At 43.3% G+C, this 25373-nt stretch overlaps 3 protein-coding genes across 3 annotated transcripts; 1 reads left to right on the forward strand and 2 right to left on the reverse strand.

Moving 5' to 3' along the window:
* Positions 1 to 580: 580 nt before the first annotated feature.
* cdk16 (cyclin dependent kinase 16) lies at positions 581 to 16640 on the reverse strand. The gene is made up of 17 exons (XM_085345493.1): positions 16520 to 16640; positions 15424 to 15618; positions 13089 to 13241; positions 11187 to 11305; positions 9609 to 9737; positions 8578 to 8634; positions 8158 to 8272; positions 7968 to 8062; positions 7824 to 7886; positions 7443 to 7566; positions 6132 to 6252; positions 5852 to 5949; positions 5522 to 5627; positions 5233 to 5275; positions 4994 to 5084; positions 4832 to 4909; positions 581 to 4738 (listed from the first exon to the last, which is right to left on the reverse strand). Exons 2-17 carry the CDS (start codon positions 15545 to 15547, stop codon positions 4701 to 4703), a joined length of 1554 nt encoding a protein of 517 aa, XP_085201619.1. The 5' UTR covers positions 15548 to 15618; positions 16520 to 16640; the 3' UTR covers positions 581 to 4700.
* A 1754-nt stretch (positions 16641 to 18394) lies between these two features.
* On the reverse strand, positions 18395 to 21614 carry abt1 (activator of basal transcription 1). Its single transcript, XM_085344937.1, has 5 exons — positions 21562 to 21614; positions 21076 to 21426; positions 19173 to 19348; positions 18870 to 19055; positions 18395 to 18779 (listed from the first exon to the last, which is right to left on the reverse strand). Exons 2-5 carry the CDS (start codon positions 21422 to 21424, stop codon positions 18597 to 18599), a joined length of 894 nt encoding a protein of 297 aa, XP_085201063.1. The 5' UTR covers positions 21425 to 21426; positions 21562 to 21614; the 3' UTR covers positions 18395 to 18596.
* Positions 21615 to 22599: 985 nt separating this feature from the next.
* Positions 22600 to 24319, forward strand: rad51c (RAD51 paralog C). The gene is made up of 4 exons (XM_085345300.1): positions 22600 to 22717; positions 23099 to 23342; positions 23511 to 23727; positions 23819 to 24319. The coding sequence occupies exons 1-4, from the start codon at positions 22600 to 22602 to the stop codon at positions 24317 to 24319; spliced, it is 1080 nt and encodes a 359-aa protein (XP_085201426.1).
* Positions 24320 to 25373: the final 1054 nt, after the last annotated feature.

Here is a 25373-nt window from a genome sequence, read left to right on the forward strand (position 1 = left end):
TTTCTTTTGAAAAAAACTGAAAACGGGTCTCACAGACCCGAACACCATACAAGGGTTAACAGTTGTTTATGGGAATTCTTGACCATTCTTCCAAAAGCACATTTGTGAGGTCGCACACTGATATTGAACAAAAAGGCCTGGCTCCTGGTTTCCGCTCTGATCCCAAAGGTGCTTTATCGGGCTTGAGGTCCAGACTCTTCCTACAAAATTGGGAACATGAAATTGTCCCAAATGTCTCGGTGTGCTGAAGCATTAAGAGTTTCTTTGACCTGAACTAAGGGGACAACGCCACACCATAATCCACAATTCGGCACAATGCAGTCAGGCATGTACTGTTGTCCTGGCAACACGGCCATGGAAGTGATGGAAACACCTGAATTCAATGATTTGGATGGACGAGTGAATACTACAGTACAGCGTACCTGTTAACTGTAATATCAAAGTAGAAACACTAATAAAGTCTAATAAACAAACAGCCAACACTGATAATAAATAAAGAATTTTAATATTTATGTACTTTAAATATATCCAGTATACATGAAGTAAACATAATTGTACACAATAACAGGATATACTTTCTTTTTCATACTTGGACTCATATTTCAAGTATGCAGATCCATTATAGCATCAGATATGTCGCAGTGCTTTCTTGGCAAATGGAAGATTATTCAAATGAACAGCATAGAAGTTATCTGGAAGAATCCCATCATGCAGTGCAGTATATTGCAGATAACTTTGGTATGGTGTCGACCAAAACAAAGCATGTTAGTTCATTTACAAAAGCAGAGAAAACAGCATTTGCATCTATGTGGACCAGAAACATGCATGTTTCTCCATAGGTCACTAAAATGTTCCTAAACGTGACAAACATAGCAGACATGAACCCTGCTGCTGCCTCGCTTTGCATGATTTTGAATGATTCTTGTTTTGTGTCCCGTTTTGTTTAATAATTCATGTAAAAGCAAAATGTCCAAATCTGATAAAAGGTGTTAATACAACAAAAAAAAATCCCCTTTAGCAACAGCGGATTTGAAGTTTAGCATCAGGAGCACCGGCTTTCAATTTTGAGGACATTAACTTCCCTCTAAAAGGCATCAAGTGTGTTTTTGTTGTATGAAATAGAGGCAAACTGAAGATTTCATGCACCAGGATGTACTGCTCCCATCACAGAGCCGTGCAAACTGGATCTAAGCAAGAGGACACATATGTACATGTACAGTCTCCCCACAAAGCAGCACGATATGGGCACATTTAACAAAGCTGCCAGTTCAGGGTCTGTGAAACGCTTGGTTTGTGGTGGGAGCAGCACACACCAATGCACGAAACGATGATCCAGCTTTTGATTTTAATGACGTCTTTTTGTTGTTATAAATGGAGGCTGTTTAAAGAAGGGAAACTAATGGCTTCATACATCACAATGTACTGTTCCCTTCCCTGAGGTTCAGTGACTGGATACTATTAGAATGGAAAAGAGAGAGAAGACGTGTACATGTGAAAATACAGCGTTTGTAGTTTGAGAACCAGCCCAGTCGGTCTTACGTGCACCTTTTAATAAAGTAGTACATGCTGTATGATGATCTGTTAACTCTGCATTAGGCAACACACTGTATGTGGAAAACTCAAGTGATGACTGCTGAAAATGTACCTGTAAAATCCTGTCCTGAAGGATTTCTGACCATTTTGCTTTAATCTCAGATTAAAGCAAAAGTGCTTTTCTTTCAACAACTGGGACGTAGTGTGCTCCTGAGTTCTTTTCCATTATTTCATGCTCCTAAAACCAAAAATGCAGATCAATCAGTGACCTCTGAAGAAACATGCGCTCTGAACTTTCACATCTATACGCCGTTTCCTGTGCAATTGAGCAGCAGCTGAGGAACAACAACACTGCAGCGTGCAGATTAAAACCTGTGATTATCTCTAATAATCAGTAACTCTGTACACATTATTACTGTAAACCCAGCCAACATTAAACTACTGACCACATCAACAGTTTAGAGTTACATTCAACAGTCATTTGTTTAACCCAGCATTAGCACGGCTCACAGAAGCTTCACCTTTAGTCTGACTCTCCCCCCGTCACATCACTTTGAACACATTTAAGTCCTAAAAGAAAAACACACAGGTTGCAGTCAAATAGTCAGTTTTCCTCAGGAAAGGTAAGCAGCTAATACCCATGCCTAATTTGCAACAATTATATGTAATTAGGTCAAATAAAACAGCCACAGGGAAGGTTGCAGTATACCTCAGTTTGCATGGATATGTTCTCTTTTTGTGCCTTGCTGTGTTGCCAGCTTTGAGGATTATTACTGTTACTTCAGTCACAGATACTGGAAGCCTTAGACAAAGGTTGGTGAGGAAGTCATATTTATACTCTTCCTGAAACAGAACACATGGGACAAAATAACTAAGACGAGATTTTTGCATCGCTGGAGACAGAAACACCAAAGCATCTGCTGCCAGTTTAGTGTGTGAGCAGTCTGAGCACTGTGGCTCTTTGAAGTCCTTATAAATCATCCTTTTGTAACATGTTTCATTGAAGTTAAGGAAAAGTGATTAGAAAATTACACAGGTGATCATTTCTTTTGACCATTTGACTGCAGCCAGTGTCCAATTTTATTCACAGAAACACAGTAAACACTCTGAATTACTACCTATAACGGCAACTCACCTCCACAATGTTTTATCGTTTCGTTTCAATGATTCACGGGGAGCAAAAGTCTGAATATTTTCAGTCTGATATCTTTTTCTGGTATTTAAAAAAATGTACACCTCTAGAATCCATTCTAACTTTTTAAGACTTCAGACTTCTGCTGCCGTTCAATAAAACAATCAAACATAAAGGAGGTGCGTTCGTTTACGGGCACTGGATGTCTCTAACCTCCCACAAACATACAACTGTATGCAACATTTTTACAGCAGATTGAAAAGTCAGCTTCCTCTGAGTCAAACACCTTGTTCGATGGTTATTATTGTCTTATTATTTCTCTATTGCTAAGATTTCTTCACAGCTAAAAAATAAAGATTCACATCAAGAACAGCTTATCTCTTAAAAATATGAACACTCTTAAAACTGATAAGAATACAAAAAAAATGAAATAAAAATAAAAACTGGCTTTTTGAAATTACATCTGTTTTTGAAGGGATGAAATCTGAAAACTACCTGAAGGTTATATGAATCCCATCCAGCGACACCTGGACTCTGTGCAGGGGAAGATTAGGTCTCAACGAGGATGTGAATCTCTTTAAAATGTTCTTTTGCAGTCTGTTTACACACAGGCTAAAAACCACGAGCTGCAAAAAGTTCTTTATGAAAGAGAACGCGATGCTGCGTGTAATTTGCCATCAAAAATTGTCTGTTGCGCATTTCATAGGAAATTCCCAATCGGCTGAGTGCTGGTTGAGTCTGTGCAGAAACAAACTTGTTTGCTGCTGTTTAAACAGAATTAGCCAATCAGTGCCCTGCATTTTCCTCTGACATGTCATGGGGTCTAATGAGGCAAAGGCATCACACTTTTCAACAGTCTCCATGACAAAAAAAAAAAAACAAGAAAAAAAAACCCTACTTACTGATCTCCAATAAACACAAAAAAAAAAAAAACAATAAATAAAACTCCAGTTGAAATAAATTCTCTGTGATAAGCTATATACGGCAGATTTATGGTGTTACCGTCTCTTGGTATTAATATATATATTAACAGTATTACAGTATAAAGTTCGAGTGTACGACACACACATGCAGAACAGCAGAAATCAGGTTCACACTTTCAAAATAAAAGCAAAGGTTTAAATTTCCACAGATGTGTGTTTGGCTTCTCCTGCAGGCTGTTTAATAGTAACACTGAAGTGTAAAATGTAATACTGCAAACCGAAACGCAATCGGCAGCTCGACACAGATAAGGAGACCGCTGAAGAGCTGCGGGTTTGAAACAGAGAACATTCGTCTTCAGCCTTTAATGTGAAAACAGCGCCTGTTTTCCTCTCGCTGCAGGCTCGACGTTACTCTGACGGTTTCATCTCATGTTCGGTAGCACGTTAAAAAAAATATTAAAATAAATCAAGCTGCAATTTAGGGAAAACTTTGGAGTCAAAATTTCTGAATTTTTGTTTTTTGTGTGTTTAACAAACTGAATTTTTATTGTGTTTCATCAGGTGTTATTAAAGTTTTAAGCAGGTACAGTTCAGCACGCTGGGACTGGATCGTGGCTTCAGTTTAACGCTGACTTTGCTGCCGCAGATGTTCACACGGATGATATGACGTATACGGCTGTTTCCAGGGGTTTCCATGACAGCAGAGCTGAATTCCAGGTTTTCCAGGACTTTCACCAACTTGATATTTATGTGTTTAATCTTTGCAGTGAAGATGGAAGACAGAACCTCCTGGAGAAGCTTTTACTACAATTCACCCGTTCATCTCTCCATGTACCGAGGTGAAGCCCTGAAGCCCGTTAGTCCCAATATTCTGTGCTCTGATTGGTCAGGTAGCTGCAGCGAATCATAATTTCCTCTCTGTGTAAACAACGGGCTTCATCTTCTCGTCATAAATAATAGTAACTTCTGTTTTCTTCTACTCTGTTGCACTTGCTGTTAGTAAAGTAAATCCTCTAGCAAAAAAAAAAGCATCATCATCATCATCATCGTCACTTCCTGTCCTGTCAGTTTCCCTTTGTTTGTCCAGCAGCTGACTCCGCCTCGCCACGATGTCAGAAAAGCATACTCCGCCTCCTGTTTGGACTGTTTGCTGGACAGAAAGACAAAAATAGACGATGTCAGTGTCAGACTAACCCAGCAGGGAGCCACGCCGGCTCTGCCTCCTTCCCACACAGACTGTTACCTGGATCCGGTGCTGCTGCTGTTGGTCTCATCGTTTCCTTTTCAAGCTGAATCTCTGGCAGGGTGAAGATGGACGTCGCTGAAACAAAAACAACCACAGCGCCTCTGTGATGTTACCGTAACAACAGGGACCAAATGGGACCGGTGTGAACTTTAAACTTACTGTCAGGAAGTAACTTCACTCTCTTTCCAAGGTTACTGAAGTAAGAGTGGTTCATCGACTCGTCTGCAGAGATCCTTTTCTTCCCCTCAAACTAAAGTTTAAATAAAGTTTAAACTTTAAATTTTTATTTTCCCCATCACATAAATGAACACAAAAAAAAAAAAAAACCCCAAAAGGTTATTTATTCGTTATGATTCAGAAAGAAAAGGAGACGCACAAACACTGCGAGGTTAACTGACCTGTAGGAATTCTGACAACAGCTCCACTCCTTCAGTGCTGAGCCTGAACACAAAAACACAAACTTCGTTATCTGGTGCAGTGAGCCTTTAAGATTACTGCACATCTGTGTGCAGCTGCAGATCTGGTGACTTAAAATAAAGTAAAGAGGAAGGCTCTCTGGAGGCCACTGCAAAGGAATCACACGGATCCTGGTGGGTCAGCAGCAACAGGCTGGACATATGGATGAGGAGGCTTAGTGTTTTAACCCCCGGCTACTAAAACATGGTGTACATGTGTGCAGCTCTGCACCTGGGAGTGTGGTTACTCAGTCTCTCTGCTTTGTATTGAGGATAGTTAAACGCCACAAACTCCTCATTAGACGTGATCCCAGGCCAGGTCTGCTCTGTGGGAGTACCTGCACACAAAATACATACGAGGTTTATTATAAATATAAATGCAAAAGCTTAACAGCTATTTTTTTGAAACATACATTTAAATTAATTTACAAAATAAAGCTAAAAACAGCAGCATGATGAGGTGTGGTGTGACGTCCCTCCCACGTCCAACCTAAGGCATGCTTTTAATCAACACAGGTCGATGGAGTCCTCAAAAGATTACGAAGTAGAAGATGATTCTCACCCAACAATTTAAAGATAAAGTGAAGCTCCTCCTCGACTGTGGAACCAGGAAACAGAGGTCGACCTGTCGCCATCTCGTAAAAAATGCAGCCAACACCCCTAAAAACAGAAAGACAGACAAGCGCAAAGACACGCACACACACGGCAAGAGGTTTGTCTCATCAGATGGTTTAACCATAGATGATCATTTCACCACAGAATCGATTTTTTTAAAATGTAATTTATCAAATTTTCTAGTAGCAGTACTACAATAGAGTAGTACAGTGTACTGCATCACTGACCACATGTCGATGTGAGTGGAGTAGTCGGTGCTGCCCAGCAGGATGTCAGGTGGTCGGTACCACAGCGTCACCACCTCGTTGGAGTAAGTCTTTGTTGGGATCGACTTTGCTCGAGCCAAACCTGAAACAAACACACACGCACGCACACACACACACACACGTGTCATTAAAGCCTCATCATCACTGTCTTTACACTGATTCAGATTACATTTGTATCCTAACAGCTAAAATAAATGTATTCATTCTCCGTAAGGACCACGACTCACACTGCCTCAAAAGGCATTTTAAATACTTTCTGGGTGTTGCATTACAAATAGACGATGGGATGATGTGCAGTGACTCTGCTGTCCTGAATTCACCGAGGAGGTCATTCTGTCTCTGGTTGTGGAGGTCAGATGTGTGTCTGTAATCCTCCTCTGCCAAACTGCACAGAGCAAATCCATGTCTCTGGCTCATCGTCAAAGTCCAGGCATAAAAAGGGATCGGTCGCCCTCTGTGTCTTTAACCGCACGGCCCGAAGCGGTTTTAATATCCAATTCTCACAGGAACCAAAAATCGACTCTCTTCCAATAAAACTGTCTCCACTGGTAATACAGGAAGAACGGCTCTCTGCGATGCTGTGATAAATAAATGAAGTGAAGGTCTGAGAGAGGTCCCTGAAGAACTTCACATCTTCATCACTAACATGACATAACTGCCAGCTGGTTGGAATGACAACAACAACAAGATGAAGAAAATCACGAGGTTTAGTGATAATCGTGGAGCTGGAAAGGCAGGGATTCAGCCGGGGGCTCCTACTGGCCAAGGGTTCGGTCTGCAATTTAATAAGTAGCACTTGTTGTGTGTGTGTGTGTGTGTGTGTGTGTGTGTCACAGATGGGCTTGGCAACAGCTGGGCAGCTCTTCACACACACAGTTGATTTGGTCTTTTACTTTCTTGTAATCCTCTTCCAGTGTCTTAATTTTCTCCCTACGCAGCTTCACTGAAGTCAGAAGTTGAGAATAAATAAAATTTGATATTTTGCTCAGACGAGCAAGATGTTCCTCCAACCAATAAATAATGGACGTGAATGTCGGTCCATTTCTTCATGTTTTGTTCCACCTTCAGAGCCAACTGTTCTTGTTTTCTTGTTTGCCTTTTCCTTAGTTTTAGCGTGACAGGTGCCGGTAGCTCACGCTTACATCATTACACATTTACATCACTCAAAAGGTGAGTTTTGCACAAGAAAAACCTCAGACGCTAAGATTTAAATAGGTCCTAACTTTACAAAAAAAACAAAAAACAAAAACTAAGAGTGTCTGCAGGACTCACCAAAGTCTGCTAGCTTGAGCTCTCCTCGCTCGTTGATCAGCAGATTTTGTGGTTTTAGATCTCGATGGAGAACTTTCCTCCGGTGGCAGTACGACAAACCTCGCAGCAGCTGGAAAAGGAAGAGCTGAGGACAGAAACACCACTGCAGTTACAGGAAAAGTCGATGAGCACACGATGCAAAGAAAAACCCTCAAAAACAGGGAAACAAGAGAAGAAGAATTCCTTCTGCTTTTTTAAATTCATTTTTTATCATTGTTTAAAAATCTACCAAAATCAGAAAAGTTAAATCACCAGCAGGTTTGTCACATCAGTTTGTGCCACACACACACACACACACACACTTAATTTCATTATACTAAGAATAAAACAAACTTTTCTCACTTTGACATTGTGAACATGAATGACATTTCCACAGTCGTCCAGATACTGCTTCAGATCCTTGTCCTGAAACACATGAACACACATTCAAACCCACCAAAGAAGAAGAAGAAGAGGAGTTTGTGTATTGTTGTGTGCATTTCTTACCAGGTACTCAAACACCAGTGTGAGGGATTTCTGCGTGTGGATGATGTCATGAAGCGTGACGATGTTGGCGTGTTTCAAATCCTTCAACAGAGACACTGAGGAGTAAAAAGTACAAACATGCTGTCATTAGTACTTCTACTACTGTAGTACCAGTAATACTTCTGTTGGTTCAGTGTCAGTGATGCAGTACCTTCTCTGATTGCAGTACACGGAGCTCCTTCTTCATGTTCCAGTCTAATTTCCTTCAGAGCCACGAGATTTTCAGTCAGTTTACTCCGACCTTTATACACTGTGGCATAGGTCCCCTACACACAGGTGACACACAGAGAGGAGAGAGGCGGGGCATTTGGGCCATCGGAATCTTATTTATTGATTTCAGGAGCCAAAAGCAAACATTACAACAAAAAGAGTGGACTGTCAGGCAAAGCTTTTTACACTTAATTTGTAGAAAAGGTCAGAAAACTTTACATTAGTTAGTGAGTCTGAAATGAAACCTTTAAGGAGTGTCACAGAGCAGCACGGAGCACTTAGATCCTGTTTGTGTTCTTTATTAAACAGTTTCAAAGATCTGTCTGACATCAACCGATAGAAGGAGATAATGTGGCCTCACCTCTCCCAGTTTGTCCAGCTTGATGTAAGTCTCCAGCTTCCCAAAACCAATCTCTGACTGCAGGCAAAGAGGCAGAGATGAGAGGGTTAAAATAACCTGCACTGGCACACTAAATGCAAGAGAAACAACACAACAAACATCCTGCATTACTTGAAACAACAGAATCAGAAACCGGTTTCACACTTGCATCCCCCCCTACAGACACACAGTCTGCAGCCCAGCGTATCCAAATTCAGGGGCCGCATCCTTCGGAGGCCGCAGTTGTAGGCCGATTACGTTACAGCGGCGCGACAAAGCCTGCCCAAATGTCTGGGTCACAAAATAAACGTTTAACATATTTCCAGGCGAGAATGTAGCTGTGTAAACCTCGAGTATCTGCTCGGTTTATCAAGACATCACATATTTGTAAAAGCGCTCCGACGTTTTCGGAGACGTCTGTTACCCACCAGCTGGATAGCGAGCCCGGGTTCAAGGCTCACTAGATCCGGCAAGAACAGCCCCCCCCCTCGCGATCTTTCGCTACTCAGGTTAAACATGATTTATAAGTCAGTTAGATAAATTAAAAATGTTGTTGTTTGGCTTTGTTCAGTCTTTTATTAGTTCCTGAGTAAATCGGTTTGGCTGAGATTAAAGTTACAGTTTTCACACAGCTGAATAAACATCACACAGAAAACTGATTAAACAGAAGTGTGAGATGGTCGAATTTACTCCAATGTCCTGTTATATATTGAACAGCAAGGAGCAGACGGCAGAGTTTATTAAACTTCACTGAGACAATCTGCAAATTTCATTAAAAGTTTAATAAACCATCATCTTGTCTTTATTTTTAGTTAGAAATGATAGTTATATTAGAGCAGATGCTGGTCCAATAAGCTATACTTTCCACGTCCACTGGATGCATGATCCAATTAGTCGACTAATCACAAAAATAATCGGTGACTAGTCGACTATCAAAATCATCGTTTGTGGCAGGCCTACCCAAAACTGTCCCAAACACCTGCGTGAAAACAAAAAGAAGCAGTTACACATACCAGAGACACTCTACGCAGCCGCCTGCTGATTGGCTGCTCGAACAGAGCTGGACCAATCACATTAAACTTCTCCAGGTAATCGTCTGGAAGACGGATGTCAGCCGGTAACGACAGACGTTTGTTGATGTCCTGAAACAGAGAAGAAACACAACAGAATTCACGTGAACGTTCACCTTCATCCTCCGCAGCACCTGACAGTTTATTTTCATCAGCAAAGACCTTTTACCGCTGCAGGTAAATGTTCAGTCATCATGAAAGGAACCGTTTCATTTTAACATGAAATGTCTGCATTGGATCTGAAGTAGCACTAAAAACAAACAAAGGGCAGACAGCACTGGAAATGCAGGCCCTGAATGCAACCTGTGACCACTGCAGCAAACAGTAATCGCACCCGATTCCTCTTAAAGATGGCTGCCTGAGCGAGATTATAAAAAGAACCCACGAACTCCACAGCTGCTCGTTTGGCTCTCAGGGTGAGACCAACATGGTGAGGAATCCACCTGTACCTGTGCTTTAATGTAGCAGCAGAGGTCAGGATCTACAGGAGGAGCCAAAAGAAAATACAGGTTGATGGACCTGATCTGACCCAGCGGTAGCTGCCGAGCCAGACACATGGAGGTTCCTCGGAGGAGAAGACCTTTACAGACTAATGGAAGAACAATGTGAAATTATGAGCTGGATAAAGTCCGTCCCCTGACCTGAATCCATCAGAAAACCTTTAGAGGATTTTAAAACAGAAGGCAGAGAAACAAAACCTCCGGCCAGGAGTCAGAACATCTGTCCACAGATGTGTGACAGACTGGCATCACCCATTAGCCGCGAGGGGAGGTGGTGTGGGGGGGGGGGTCACACATCTGCCTGCAAAAACAAAAGCCCACATAGAAAATAAAAAGCTCACAGATGAAAGAGTCCTCACTCTCTAAGCGGTTTGCTTTTAATGACACAGCAGCTCAATCAGCCCACACTTCAGCCTGACAGTTATTGTAGCCTATTGGCTCATTTACAGCTTTACCAGCACTGCACAGGTAAACCCAGCTTTGTTAAGCACCAGTTCGAGTCTGGCGCTGAAACGAACACATTTTGCTCGCTCGTTCCTTAAAAGCAGGACCTGGACCAGCCAGCATGACAGCTGTGCATCTGTACCCGGAGACCAGCCGAGTCTTTCAGTCGTGAAAAAGATGAAGACAAGCTCGCTGACATGTTTGGGAAGCTGCAGGCTAAACCACTCCAACGCATCTTTGCATCTGATAAATATTAATGTTAGAGAAACACACGGCACCGTCTCAGTCAGAGCAGTGTGAAGGCCCTCCGTCAGCAGCTACGACGCACTGGACTGAAGAAGCAACAAGAAATCTCAAACCAGACTTAGCTCTATAACACATTTGGCTGAAGATGTTCCTTTGGAAGGAATGTAAGAAAATATCAAAAACGAAACCAACCAAGGAGGCGAAGAGCTGCACCAAACCGCTAAAAGGTCCTCAAGGCTTTGCAGAAAACAAATAGTGAGTGCTCCTTAAAGACTGGGGAATATCCCAACATCTCTGCTAGTAAGCTCACTGTGTGTGTGTGTGTGTGTACCTCAGTAGAGATCTTCTTATTCCTCATTCTGACTTTAACTGGACTCTGAACATCATCAGAAGAAGAAGCTGGATCGCTTTCTCCATCTGAGCTCATTTTCACATCTTCATGGACGATCTCTGAAAACACACACGAATAACAGTCACACGCATACAAAGAGTAGAGCAGGCCTTAAATTCCCCATATCACCAAATGCACCAAAACAAGTCCGATCTACAGAGGCTCCTCCCTACAACTCATCTCAGAAATCCCGTGTCCAGGCAGGTCAGAGCTGTTTTGGTGGCATGACTCACAACTAATCCTCCTCTGCAGTAGCGTCAAAAACAGGAATATCCTGCCTGAGAGTGATGCTGAAAACGCACTCCGCTGTATCTGTCACTTCCAGGCTGGACTACTGTAATTCATTTATATCAGGATGTACTCATAGCTCTCTGAAAAGCCTCCAGCTGATAAAGAAATGCTGTAGTAAGAGTACTAACGAGGACTAGAGAAAGAGCCATTTCTCCCATATTAATTCTCTCATATTAACTTGTCTTCATTGGCCCCTTGTGAACTCTAGTATAGAGCTTAAAATCATTTTCATCACACACAAAGTCCTGAATGAGCAGAGTCCATCATATCTTCGCTCTCACAGTGCAGGCTTATTGTGGTTCCTGGAGACTGAGAGGCAGAGCCACGCTGATCTCTTCTATGGCACGACATTATTTCCTGCGACACTCCATAGAATTGGAGGCAGAGCCTTGAGCTATCAGACGTCTCTGCTGTGGAACCAGCTCCCAGTCTGGGTTCGGGAGTCAGACACCCTCCCTGATTTTAAGCTTTTCTTTTTGGAAACAATTACATTTCGGGCTGGATCAGGTGACTCGAACGCTCCTTGGTCATGTTACACAACTTCTCATATTACGCACCTCTCCTGTGCTCTCTTTTTATATGCTGTGATTGCATGCATCCATTTGGTTTCGTCTATCTCCCCACAGTCTCTGCTCTCTCTGTATCTGTTCTGCAGGCCAACCTGCTCAGTATTTCATCTTATATTCTTTCTATTTCTACATCGCTCTGCTTTTTCCTGTCACTGCGACCGGTTGCAGCAGACGGCCTGGGTCAGCTGCAGGCAAATTCTTCTTTCTCAGTTCAGAGTAAATGGTAAAAATGGTAAATGGCCTGTATTTGTATAGCGCTTTACTAGAGAGCTGATATGCAGCAGAATGCAACTATGCAGCGCATGTTCTGCACAGTCACAGTCTGCAAAAATTTGGGAAAGAATTCATCAGTTCATGGACAAAACGCAGCGCTGTTTGTATGACGTGGCTAAGAAAACATCCACAGAGTAGACTTTGTAAATTTACAATTACAAGAAGAAATACAAACACCATTTCTGTGTAAAATGATCGTGCACGCCGTGTGTAAAACAAAGTATTTTGACTGGTGTGTTTTTATATTTATGGAGTGCATCTCTGCAGCACGTACACTCTCAAGCCCAGAAAAGCCACTTTCATTGATTAGAGCAGAAGTGTGACGTTGCAGCATTCAGCCTGCCAACACATGAAGCCACAGCGTCCGTCAGACTGTTGTTTTCTGGCTGTACTGAATTTAAATCGAGGGGAATGCCTCTTTCACTGCTCCAGCATTCAGATTTAAACTCACCAATTATGACTTCATTCCTGTTTCACAGCCAACAACTGATCTATGTTTTCACTTCACAGGAGAAATTAAATTTACTTAGTCGTTAAAATAAAACATCACCAGTTAAACTCATCTACATTTTCAAGCATACAGCAAAATCAACTTCTATTTTAATGTTGATAGATGCACAGTACATGATTATACTGTATATATTCAGCACGTATGTGTGTATTAGTGGTACAGTACTTGTGCATGTACATGTATTTGCGGCATTAGTACCCAGTCTGGTGGCGTGGTTCAGGTAGGAGCTCAGGCTGCGTCCGAGGCCTCTGGGTTTCCTCAGTGAGGTGCTGTACGACTGAAGTAAAGACTGAACTGAAGAGGATGAAGATCGAACCTTCAAACCTCCAGAGGAACGAAGAGACACCACCTCTGAGGGGAGAGATGAAGGGGCGAAGTGAGGGAAGGATGTGGGGAGGAAAGGAGGTAACAGAAGGGCGATGGAGGGATGAGGGAGGTGTAGGAGGAGGTGAGGGGAGGAGGCGGGTAACGGTTGGTTGATTTGGAAGGAAAAAAAATGAAAGTGGGGTTAAAGGAGAAAAAATAAATTCAAATTAAACAAGTGTTATATTATTGATTAATTGATTGATTGACAGATCCAAGAGGCAACCAATCAAATCACAGATCCAACCAACCAGTCAGATCAGAGGAGGGAATCAGGCGGGAAGTGTCAGGAATTAAACCAGCGAGCTTCCAGTTACTGGTTTGCTGTGTGAGTGGCAGACCAGTTTATAAAGCTGGTTAGCAGCTGGTTAGTTCTTGACTGTTTTAACTGGGAATAATTTTAATTAGTTAGCTACATATTTAAAAAAAGAGGGGGGAAATAAAATGAATAAATATATTTTATTCATGTTATTTACATACTAAAGCATTCAGCCAATCAGGACAAAGTTCTGCCATCACAGAGGTGGTTCCCTATTGGTGGAGCCGGAGGAAAAAGTCTGCAGCTCACTGCAGTCGCCAAGCTCACGGCAGGTTATGTCACCATGTGACACAGTGACACTCTGCAGCACCAGCGGACTTCAGACAAATCTTTAACCAGCATGCATCACGGCAAGCCAGCGCTGCACAGCCGGTCATGTGGTCGCCCGTACTACAACATATGTCCAACATGCCCAGAATATCTTTGCCTTATCGGGCTTCACTTTCTCTGACATCCACAGTCAGACTGAACAGTCACACAAAGGTGGCCATCAACTCGACAAGCTTTCAGTCAAGTTACAAGTGAGTTCCCACAAGCTGTGACAATCTGCTGGGATCATGTGGGAAAAACACAAAAACATAAACACTATACAGTTGCTGTGGTTCAAATGGAAGCGTGTGACAGGAAAAGCACTGGATAAACAGCATTTATATCCAGGAACTAACACTGGGGGTGGGATTCCTTATTTTCTGTCATATATACATATACTGGTAAAACAGTCGATGCTAGGGCTGGGAAATTTATCAAGTGCGTAGTCTTTGGAACATAAAGTCCGGAGTTCAAATCCCGGGTAGAGCAAGCATCCAGGCTATTCAAGCCTACCTTGGAACATGAGCGAGGTAAGCATGGAAGCAGTCCCAGCTTAACAAGCTCTGTGTCAGGTGTTGCCAGGACATACTGATGGGAAGTGGGTTACTCTTTGCACTGTGTGACATCAGAAAGCGAGGACAACCCCGACGTGGTCACCACGGAGGATAAACACATAAGCCCCAAACAGATCAGTAGCTAAACTACTGCAGTAGAACGAGAGATTAGAAACAAAATGAGCACAAGTCTCCTTTAATAGACTTGTCATGGCAGCACGAGTGGATACGACTATAATTACAACTGTGTATTGCATTAAATGAACGCGTTGCCTCGCTGCATTCTTATGTGTAAAACAGCATTAGCATCATTGTTTCCCTGAGGCTTTTTGACTGTCTGAGAACAAATGGAAACATAATTCTAAATGGTAAGTAGGCTGCCTTGCAAATTTCATATAACATATAAAGTATTTAACCCTAGAACACTAACGTCGGGTGATGTTCACCCACGCGGTGAATAAAAATCACTCGGAGGTAAATTCCAAGGGAATTTATAGTTAGCTGGTCATTTTCTCTCTCTCACAGATGTCAGTAATGTAGGGAAACTGGACAAAGCTCACATGTCCCAGGAATGGGAGCACCAAAGAATTTCCCAGTTTCATTATTTATTTTTAGGACTTTACCTTTTTTCTCTTTATGACATGTTGTATAAGGGGAAAATAAGAGTACTTTAATTTCCCATTTATTGTTGTATGTTTGTTTATTTTTTTATATATATATATATATATATATATATATATATATATATATATATATATATATATATATATATATATCTGTCCATCAAGGTTCAAGACATCTTCTAGGAATGGTGACACTATATCCAGTGGACAGCAATTTTCCATGCTGATCTCTCATCTCAAGCATAACCTGCACCTGAGCAGCCAGGTGTGTGGCATTAATTAAAGCCGCCATCATAAAAATTGAAAACCCAGCGCTGAGCTCTAAAATCTCGGCACAGGCCTCTGTTCACACCTGACAGGATTACCTGAGTCGCTGTGTGACGTTGCTTCCTGAGTGATGGTGTCACTCAGTGTCCTGTCCCCTCCCCCTGACCCACCCCTCCCCAGAGTGAGTGACAGCTGCCGTTTGATCTTCCTCATCCTCTCCATTAGCGGGGGCCGAGGGGGGAGAGGGGGACGTGACGCCAAGGGGGGCGGGGCTGCCAGTCTGGAGACCACGCCTGGGCAGGTAGAAATAAAAGGACAGAAATGTAAATAGCCAAACAGTTGGAAACACCTGAACGCCTCAACATCTGACTCATCATGCCTGAATTAGTAGTTATGCATATTCATCTACCATTCATTCACCATCATCACCTGCCACACCACAGCCGAATAGGTCTACCTCACAAGAATCACTCGTCTCACCTGAACATCATCACCTGTAGATCATCAGCTATAGATTCGGCTCACCTGTACATGACCACCTGTATTCGGTTTACCTGAGACATCATCCTCTTTATGCTCATCTCACATTGAAATCACTACATGCACTCTCATCTCACCTGCAGGTAATCGCGTGACACTTAAAACTAATCCCACGGAACACCCTGAAAACGCGGGCACGAGTTTCCACTGGTGAATCTGACGCACACAGGTGAGTGTGATGTTACTCAGTGTTGATGAAAAGACTCGAGGCCTCGGATCTGTGTAGCAGGAAGTACCCGCACTCACTAATGAACCCAAACAGCCACTTAGATCCGCTTCATGTCACGTGCACACCTGACGGCTAACACCTGGCTGAGTGACAGGACATGTACCTGACAGATGCGTTACGTCACTGCCCGTAGATCTGACGGCACGGAACGGGAACTGAAACTACGTGTGTGTGTCCCCGTGGCAGCTGTTGTTTGTGTTCTGCCGCTTCGGGTGTCGCGTCTCCGTGGACCTGCCTACGCCTGTGTGTTTCTGAGCTGGAGAGCCGAGGACGGGAGCCGTGTATTTCCTGCAGTAAACCGTCCTCCTCACTGTTATAAATAGCAGCGGAGGCGGAGCGGCCGCTGCTCCCTCAACGACTCACTCACCATTTGATAAAGACGGTTTTCCGGTTACACGCGAGGCCCGGGGGTGACCGTTACTCACCGGGAGGGTTTATCCCGGTCTGTCCCGGGTTATCCGTGGCTCGGTTCAGTCTGACGGCTTCTCGGATCTTCCTGGCTCCCAGTAATCTGCAGCCATGTTGCTGCTCTGCTCAGCTCCGCTCCTCCGGTGCGTCCTGACGGAGACGCTCACGGCACCGTCGGTGACGTAACAACCCGGCACGTGTCCCCGCCCCTTTTCATTTCTTTATATATATTTTTTATTAAATAATATGTAAACATGTTGATTATACAAACAGAGCAGCTAAAAACAACAAGAAATTGTTCCGAAAAGAAGCCAGTCGTTTGTTTGCTATACAAACAATTTAGTTAATAAGTCACACTTGGATATGAGGGATATTTTTTATACTTTTACTAAATAAAAAGTTAAATAATCACTTTGTTAGTAGCTCGTCACAAACACATAATTTGTTCGTTCATTGCTTTTCAATCTATAAAAAATGACCAAACATGACTGTTAGACCAGCAAGCTGATTCGCTGTTATGTCCATATCTTGACATAATGTGGAGAGTAACTGGACACGTGGAGTAATGTCCTTTAAGAAACAGGAAAAAAAGCCCTGACACATGTCTGGTCTTTGAGTTGATCCACTCATCACTGAAGCCTCATCACAAATGGTATCAGTGGAAGGGTGGCTACAAAGGAACATGACTCAAAAATCCTGCCTCAGGTTGTACAGAGTTTGGTTTAAGTAGTCATCAATACGTATGGAGGAGGTCAGGAGAGAGTGAGTGTCTGCAGCCATCTATAAAACAGCCTCTGTCATCATGTGGGTTTGGACTTCAGTGTTATTGGAGATTTTGTCAAAACTGATGGAATTATGAATGCAGAAGAGTATCAACATCTTTTGATACATAAAATACCATCTGTGGGGTCTAATTAGCAACAACTTCATTTTTGAACATGACAGTGATTGCAAACATACTGCCAATGCAGTAAAAGCTGCATATAAAAACACAATCAGTCATGGATCGGCCTCCCCAGAGCCCACACCTCATCATCACTGAAGCAGTGTGGGATCATCGTCACAGAGAACAAAAGGCAGCCGACATCCAAAGAACAACTTTGGAGAACTATTCCTGAAGGCTGTGGTGAAAAAATAAAGGCGTCATATCAAATATCGAATTTCATGCTCATGAACCCATGAGTTTATTCAAACTGTTTCCCAATTTCCTAACAAAATATCAAGAAACCAGGAGTGGCTCAAGACCTTTGAATAGTAATTCTCCAGTGATCAGCAGATCCAGCCCACAGAATTTGTCCCCAGTGATTTTCTTCTCTCAGAAATGACCCCAGCTTCTGTCCTCAAGCCTGATGACATGTGAGCTGATCCCGAAAAGATACCCAGGCAGAAATGTCTGCTCACCAACACTGCATCGCTGGAACAGCGCACAAACATTAACATAAAATAACACGTGAAGAAAAAATATTGAATCTTTCCAAAAATATTTTAATATAATCCAGAACTCCCACTCCAGACTCTCAGTGGACACTCACAGGGTAGCATGTACCATATGAGGCCCTGTGGATCTTCGACTGCAGTCAAATATCTTTCTGAAGGTTTAAGAGACCTCGCAGCACCACATTCTGCTGAAGTGAGTATCAGAGAATTTCTGTCAGCAGCCCGGATCCACACATGGAAACTTCCTGCTCTGGTTAAACTAAGCTTGTAACGCCTGTTGGGAGTCATCACTGGGAAACGTGCTTCGAGGTGACAGACCAATCAGCATGTTTTAGCAGAATGCTAGCATCTTATGAGCAAACTCAACTTTGCTTTAATAAAATCTAAATATAAGTGTTGTGTATTTCAGCTCAGACATGTTAGCGGCACTGCCATTAGCTTCACTGGGCGCCCTCTTCTGTACCTGTAAGTTAATCACAACAATTTCTATACAATGAGCTGAAAAGGAAGTGGAATGACTCCTCCATATTGGCTCTCCTCCACTCCCTTTGCTCCGCCCCCTCCCCTGCCAAAACTGGCCTTTGATTGGTTGGGGAAAGGAATCTACACTTTCTATGGAAACATTGGTCCAGGAGTTCATGAAGCATCTCTCTGTTGTCATTGTGACGGTTTGGAGTTGAAAATTTTGGTCAGAAGCGAGACATTCGATTGGCTCTTCTGCTCCATGAGGCGGGCCTTGTCCAGGTGCTTCTGCAAAACAGAGTCCTTCTTCCTCTTCTTCTTCATCTGGATCTCCTCCTCCGTCTGGCGCTGAGTGAAGTCCCACGTCTTCTCTTCCACCTGACGATGACAAACAGTTTTAGAGCGAACGTGCGTCTCTGCCTGAGCAGGGCTAACATTCGTCGCTTCAGCTCGTGCTTCAGCATTTACCTGCTCTCCGTCTCTCTGCCTCTTCTTTCTCAGCTTGTCCAGGTGAGCGCTCTTCTCCACGTTGTTCAGGTAGAAGTTTGTTTCTCTCTTCGCCTGTGAAACTTCAGTCCTGAGCCTCTGGTTTAGGACCGTCTGCTCGTAGGCCAGCCGCTCACTCAGGTGAATCCACTGGAACCTGTGCAGGTACTGCGGACACAGGTAAGCAGTAGGGACAAATTATTTGACACTATGATGACATTAAACAACTGTCTGTCTGCATTTTCAGCGTAACCGGTGTGCATTAATAGGGAAGAAGAGCCCTACCTTCATGCACCACAGGTCATAGGAGAAGCGCTGGCGTTTCCTGGTTCCCATCGGCGTGTTGTGGAGCGACGCCGCCACTTTCTTAGCCACACGTTTATCTCTGAACTCCACCCATCCTTCTGTGAAGTCACACCTCCGCAGCCCAGCCTTCTTCTTCCGTTTCCTCACCTGTCTGTCTGCAAGATGAGCGCATCGAACATTAACAGGTGATAAATATCTGAGGGGCTATGGTGAAAGCTTCACTTTTCCTCACTTGCTGTTCATGCAGTGGCGCTGACGTGTGAGATCAAGTGTTTAACATGGCTGAAACGTACCATCACAGGATCAGGTTAGCCTCTCAGAACTTTACCTGTCCCCCAACAGGACAGGTGGACCCACAAAACTGGTAGCCACGTTCTCCAACTCCACATCAGACCCACTGATTCAGGTTTTTTAATTTGTCACTCATTTGATCTTTGAGTGTACATTTTTTCAACACAGATTAGGTCCCTTAAACTTTTTTGGTGATAAATTTAGAATATTTATCGTAAAAATTTTAAACATGTTATGTTTCCTATATTTCAATAAAAACAAACCTTTTTGAAAGCAGCTGACTCAGTCTTATAGACATCCAAGGTCTCAATAAATACATCCGTTAAGAGTTTAAATAATGTTTAATAAAGATGTCACCAAACAGACTAGAAGTAAGGATATTTCCTCTATTTATTTTTATTTCAGTAAGCCTCCCAAGGCCCTAACATCTTTGTTAGTTAAAGATCTTTTGTTGGGATGATCAGGTCAGCGGTAAATCTGGAGTCGAGTTATAGAGCAGTACAGACCCGTTGCAGTTCGGGACATCTTGGCTTAACGCTGCCTCTTATTGATTTCTGGAGGAGGAGTTCTGTTTTCCTTTTAGGATGTTGTGGGCTGAAGTGAGATGTTCTGAAGGCTGACTCCTGCCCACATGTGATATAAAACCATTGACTGTAAAATTACAGCTCGAGTGCGTTTCGTGGAGTGTTTTATTTCGTATAAAATAACCCCTCGAGGGGAAACAGAACCAAAAAACAAGCAGAATGCAGACACTCGCTGAAAAATTCTGCTTTAAACATTTAGTATCGCTCCATAACAAAAGGCATCCACACAAGGTTTAAGTCTGAGAGTTCAGAGCACTGCCTGTCTGTAGGTTAATCAAAAAAAGGCATTTTTGGACTGGACCCTCTGGAATTTTTATATCCAGGAGAAGCTTTTAATTGTGTATTTTTTTTTTCAGGACATAAACCGAAAGAACGAGATCGCGAATACAAGCGGCGGAAATGAGTTTCCTCCGAAGGGTGGCTGGTCTCTCCCTTAGAGATAGGGTGAGAAGTTCGGCCATTCGGGAGGGGCTCAGAGTAGAGCCGCTGCTCCTCCACACTGAAAGGAGCCAGTTGAGGTGGTTTGGGCATCTGACAAGGATGCCCCCTGGGCGAGGTCTTCCAGGCATGTCCCACCGGACGGAGGCCCCAGGGCAGACCCAGGACACGCTGGAGAGATTATATCTCTCGGCTGGCCTGGGAACGCCTTGGTGTTCCCCCGGATAAGCTGGAGGAGATGGCTGGGGAGAGGGAGATCTGGGCTTCTCAGCTCGGGCTGCTGCCCCTGCAACCCGACCCCGGATAAGCGGAAGAAAATGCATAGATGGATGGACATAAACTGTGAAAAATGAAACAGTGACCCTTGTTTCATTTTTTTTAAATTCCATCACTCCCAGAAACACCCAGAAAGCACAGAGAGCTGGTACTCTAGATTACTGATCCAGGTACAGTTTGTTTTCGTTCATTCGTTAGTGTTGTGTGTGTATCGAATGAGTATATCTGCACCACATACTGTCTGTGTTATACTGTGGTAGTAATATCTGTGTGTATTCTGGTAGTACTTGTACCTTCAGGCTGTAGAAATATGCGTCCGATCTCTCCGTACACTGATAGCAGGTTCCTCAGCTGTTTGGGGCGGAACCTCGGAGGAATATGACCCAGGTAGATGATTCCAGGGACGCACTTCCTGTCCTGAAATACGTTCTTTACCTTCTTCTTCTTCTCTTTTACCTCAACAGCGTCTTTGTCACCAACATCTTTATCCTCATCATCTCTTCTGTCTGCAGCAGCTCCCTCCTCCTCCTCCTCCTCATCATCAAAATCACCATCTTCCCGCTTCTCCTCCTCGTCTTGTTCTTCTTCATCTTCAGTCTGAGCAAGCGCCTTCGTGTCCTCGTCTTCCTCTCTTCTCTCCATCTCTATAAAACAAAACGTGTTTGCACGTGACTAAGACTGAAGAGATAATCGCGAGAGCAGCAAAACTGGACCCAGAATAACTTCCGCGTGCAGACTTTTTCAAACTAAAACACTTAAAACTCACAATAAATGCTTACTTTAGGTTTCTTTGACGAACTTCTGTCACAGTTATGTTTCACGTGCGCAAACCGTCGCATGTGATTGACGAAACAGAGCGTCGCACTAACAAAGATCAGCTGACAGTTGACTTCCGGTTATGCCTTCAAAATAAAACATTAGGTGGGCGTTGTATAATCTTCTTTCATAAAGGAAAAAATTTTGTCTTTCCCCAGCAGTTTATTTGTTGAAACAATTTTTTAATCAGATTTATTTATTTATTTATTTATTTATTTATTTATTTATTTATTGTGTAAAATGATGTCAAAGCTGGGGGAGGTGGGCAAAATGTACCTTAAACTCCATAGCATTTTTATTAAAGCTTTAGGTATTACCTGTTATTTTACTACTACGTTCTGCTGTATTATTATAGCCATCGCTGCCTGGCAGTACAGAAATAATGAAAAACTTCTCAATTACAACATTAAAGTGGTATACACATTAATGGACTAGTATGTCTGATTCATTAGTGCCATGGATATGATTCTGAATAATTAGTTATAAAGTATTTTCACATGCTGAACTTCATGTACTGTTACTTCTGTAGATTATGATATTTACGTAAATAAAGAGTCTGAAAAATCCTTTCTCGACTTTGTAAAATATTTCTTAAAAACAATATGATGTTGAATTCTAGCGCAGCTCCATCTTTAGGACATTGGCGGTTCATGAGTCTAAAAATCCTGCAGTGTTTTTCTCTACAAACTTTAATCTAAGCTGTATTTCTTCCACCTTGTTTTTTCAGTTTAATAAATCCCAGGAACCATGTTCTGCACTCAGTCATCGAACCTTCAGGAAACCTGGCGAGAAATGCTGCAAACAGGAGGATCCCAAATTCAGGACCAATATTAGATTTATTTATTTTTTCAAAAAGTGAAACAAGAGATCATTAACAGCTGAAGGAAGTCAAACGGCTCTTATTTTGAAATTCAATCCGGATGTAAGTTTTTGTTTTCGCGTGTGAAACGCACGCCGGTGACGGCGGGTTGCTTTGAAGCTGTTAGCGTTTAGCAGCGGAGATGCAGAGACCGGTGTCCAGTTTGCCTCTGAGCCAGGCTGTGAGGCTGAAACTGGGTAGTGCTGGTTTCCAGCTCACCGCGGACCTATTGGACTTCAAACCGGACAAGCTTAGCAAAGGTACCGCTCCATTTCCCCCCACAGTTCCCAAAAACTCCGGTCAAAATGTGTCACATTTTAGCTCGTCTGTCTTTTAAAGCCCTGCAGCAGTAAAAATCACAGCTAAAACAGGTTCACAGCGTCCTGGTAACTCATGGTTTTCTCATAGCCTCTGAGAAGACCGTTTGTAATAAGGAGCAGGGATGGCTGAAAGCTGTTTGTTTGTTTACCTTTTATATTCTGCTGAAATGCAGACTTATGGACAGGAAGGTGCTCAAAACACTGACACTGAACTGAGTCACGTTCTTCATCACAATAAACATCAGGCTGCTTTTTATGTGAAACACAGCTGAGCCTTTGGAAGAAAACAAGTACGTGAGATTTATCGGAGTTTCATTTCAGAGACCGGCCTGAGCGAAGAGGAGGCTGTGGAGGTGCTGAAGGCTGTGAAAGGTGGAGGAGGAGGAGGCGGAAGTGGTGACATCTCAGCATCTCTGACCGCTCTGGAGCTCCTGCAGAAGGAGGAGGAGTTAAGGAGCATCGTGACATTCTCCTCTCAGCTAGACGAATGTCTCGGAGGAGGAATCCCTGTCGGGAAAATAACGGAAGTCTGTGGAGTTCCGGGAATCGGAAAAACGCAGCTGTGGTAAGAAATACACACACACACACACACACACACACACACACACACACACCATCATCTATAACCTTACAGATGTTTTGGAGCTGTGATGATGGCGTGAGGAAAACAGTCGAGGAAAATTAGTCACCGTGATGTGGATCAGTAAAGTGAGTGATGATGTCGCCCTTTCAGTCTGCAGCTGGCGGTGGATGTTCAGGTGCCTCAGTGCTTCGGGGGGGTCGAAGGTCAGGTGATGTTTATTGACACAGTGGGCAGCTTCCTGCTTCAGAGGGTCACCGACATCGCAGCAGCCGCCGTTAGACACTGCTCCTTATTGGCTGAGGACGATGAGCAACGAGCCGCCATGGAGACCTTCACCGTGGAGACCATCCTGTCCAACATCTTCTTGGTAATGTCTACTAAGTGATGTATGCAGTGATGTCACTATGCATCTGCAAACTTCTAAAATTCTGATTGGCTCTCTATCTCGCCTCACTCAGGTGCGTTGCCATGACTATGTGGAGCTGCTAGCTGAGCTCCATCTACTTCCTGACTTCCTGTCCCAGCATCCAAAGATCCGCCTCCTGGTGATCGACAGTGTGGCATTTCCTTTCCGCCTGCTCTTTGACGAGCTTTCACAAAGGACACACCTCCTTAATGGCGTCGGCCAGCAGCTAATCACCATGGCAATAAACCATAACATTGCAGTGGTAATCACCAACCAGATGACGACCCGGATCCGGGACGGCCAATCGCACATTGTCCCTGCCCTTGGGGAGTGTTGGGGCCACGCCCCTACAATCAGGCTCCTCCTACAGTGGGAAGGGTCGCGGCGTCTGGCGACCATCTTTAAGTCTCCATGTCACGTGGAAACCATGGTGCAATACCAGATCACCCCCGAAGGCTTCAGAGATGCCGATCAATCAGAAATGGCGCACAGCAAACGGCCTCGAATGGACACTGACCAATCAGCTGCTGAGCCAAAAGACACAAGCAGCTGATTATTGGGAAACTGTCCAGTAAGAAGAGGCTGATTGAGCATTTGTCTTGTGTGGATTTAATGACACTGCTGTGTTCACACAGGAGGTTCCTGTTTAAATAAAGTTCAGTTTGAGTCCAGCAGGTGGAGACACAGAACTGGTTATCAGTCAGTGGCTCCTCCTGTCTGCGCCGTTCATCCCTGACTTTCCCGAGCAGATGCTGAATACTTCTGCATTTAGAGAAGCTGTTCTGCAGAAGAGCAGGGGTCAGAGGTTAGAGGGTGGCCCTCTTGCTTGCATATTCTTCATATTTAGATATGTCAATATTTATAGAGGGAGATTAGCACTACAGACACATCTGGATTCATTTAGTTTATTAAAACATTGTTTCTGTTGTTTCTACTGAGACGATCTTGTCTTACCCTCAGGTGCAACACACATTACTGTTGTGTTCAAGCTTTTCTTCTGCTGGAAATAGGCAGAAACACTGGCTCGTTTCCAGTCCACCTTCTCAGTCCATGATGAGTGTGATTCTGTTTAGAGTGCCTAAGGGTCGCTTAATTAAGGGGTGGGGTAGAAATACAGCGGCGAGCTTTGGGATGTCCTCGCTTTTCACTGATGGAAAACAAGAGGATTGATGTGTTAAAGCTTCTTACTGACTGATGACTATAAGCATCAAGCCACAATGGAGAGCTTCATGACTGCTTGTAGAAATCGTGTCTGGAATTTTCACCTGTTGAGTTTAAATTTCATTTAGGTCAAGTCAAAGTCAAAAAAACTTTATTTATCCCTGAGGGGCAATTAAGATAAAGTTTTTTGACATGAAATGGATTTATTCTTTTCTTTTATTATTGTGACAGCAACAATTAAAATAATGAACTTCATTGATGAAGCACCTTTCAGATCCAGCCATTTTTGGACAAATGTTATGGCCAGGGTCGCCACCAAGGGGGGCCAGGGGGGCCACTGGCCGCCCCCCAAAATTTACAAGACTGTCCAGTCTTGGTTATTATTTTAAACATGAGCACAAGAGACAGGAAGACACTTCACAGTGAGTTGAAATATTGTGTATCAT

This window comes from Diplotaxodon limnothrissa, linkage group LG20 (genome assembly GCF_057381915.1).
Source record: "Diplotaxodon limnothrissa isolate DT_005_m linkage group LG20, D_limnothrissa_male_GT1.1, whole genome shotgun sequence".
Lineage (NCBI taxonomy): Eukaryota > Metazoa > Chordata > Actinopteri > Cichliformes > Cichlidae > Diplotaxodon > Diplotaxodon limnothrissa.

Bases quoted from the DNA above. Each gene is read 5' to 3' on its own strand.
- cdk16 (XM_085345493.1), bottom strand. From the start codon at position 15,547: ATGGAGAGGATGAGGAAGATCAAACGGCAGCTGTCACTCACTCTGGGG. The intron at 13,242-15,423 runs GTAATCCTGTCA...CTCTCCCCTCAG, and splicing joins AACGTCACACAGCGACTCAG to AGGTGGTGTCTCTTCGTTCC. The intron at 4,910-4,993 runs GTAAGTTTAAAG...TTTTTGTTTCAG, and splicing joins AGTGAAGTTACTTCCTGACA to CGACGTCCATCTTCACCCTG.
- abt1 (XM_085344937.1), bottom strand. From the start codon at position 21,424: ATGGAGAGAAGAGAGGAAGACGAGGACACGAAGGCGCTTGCTCAGACT. The intron at 19,349-21,075 runs GTACAAGTACTA...CTCATCTTGCAG, and splicing joins CATATTTCTACAGCCTGAAG to ACAGACAGGTGAGGAAACGG. The intron at 19,056-19,172 runs GTAGGGCTCTTC...CTGTGTCCGCAG, and splicing joins ATGACCTGTGGTGCATGAAG to TACCTGCACAGGTTCCAGTG.
- rad51c (XM_085345300.1), top strand. From the start codon at position 22,600: ATGCAGAGACCGGTGTCCAGTTTGCCTCTGAGCCAGGCTGTGAGGCTG. The intron at 22,718-23,098 runs GTACCGCTCCAT...GTTTCATTTCAG, and splicing joins ACCGGACAAGCTTAGCAAAG to AGACCGGCCTGAGCGAAGAG. The intron at 23,728-23,818 runs GTAATGTCTACT...CGCCTCACTCAG, and splicing joins TCCTGTCCAACATCTTCTTG to GTGCGTTGCCATGACTATGT.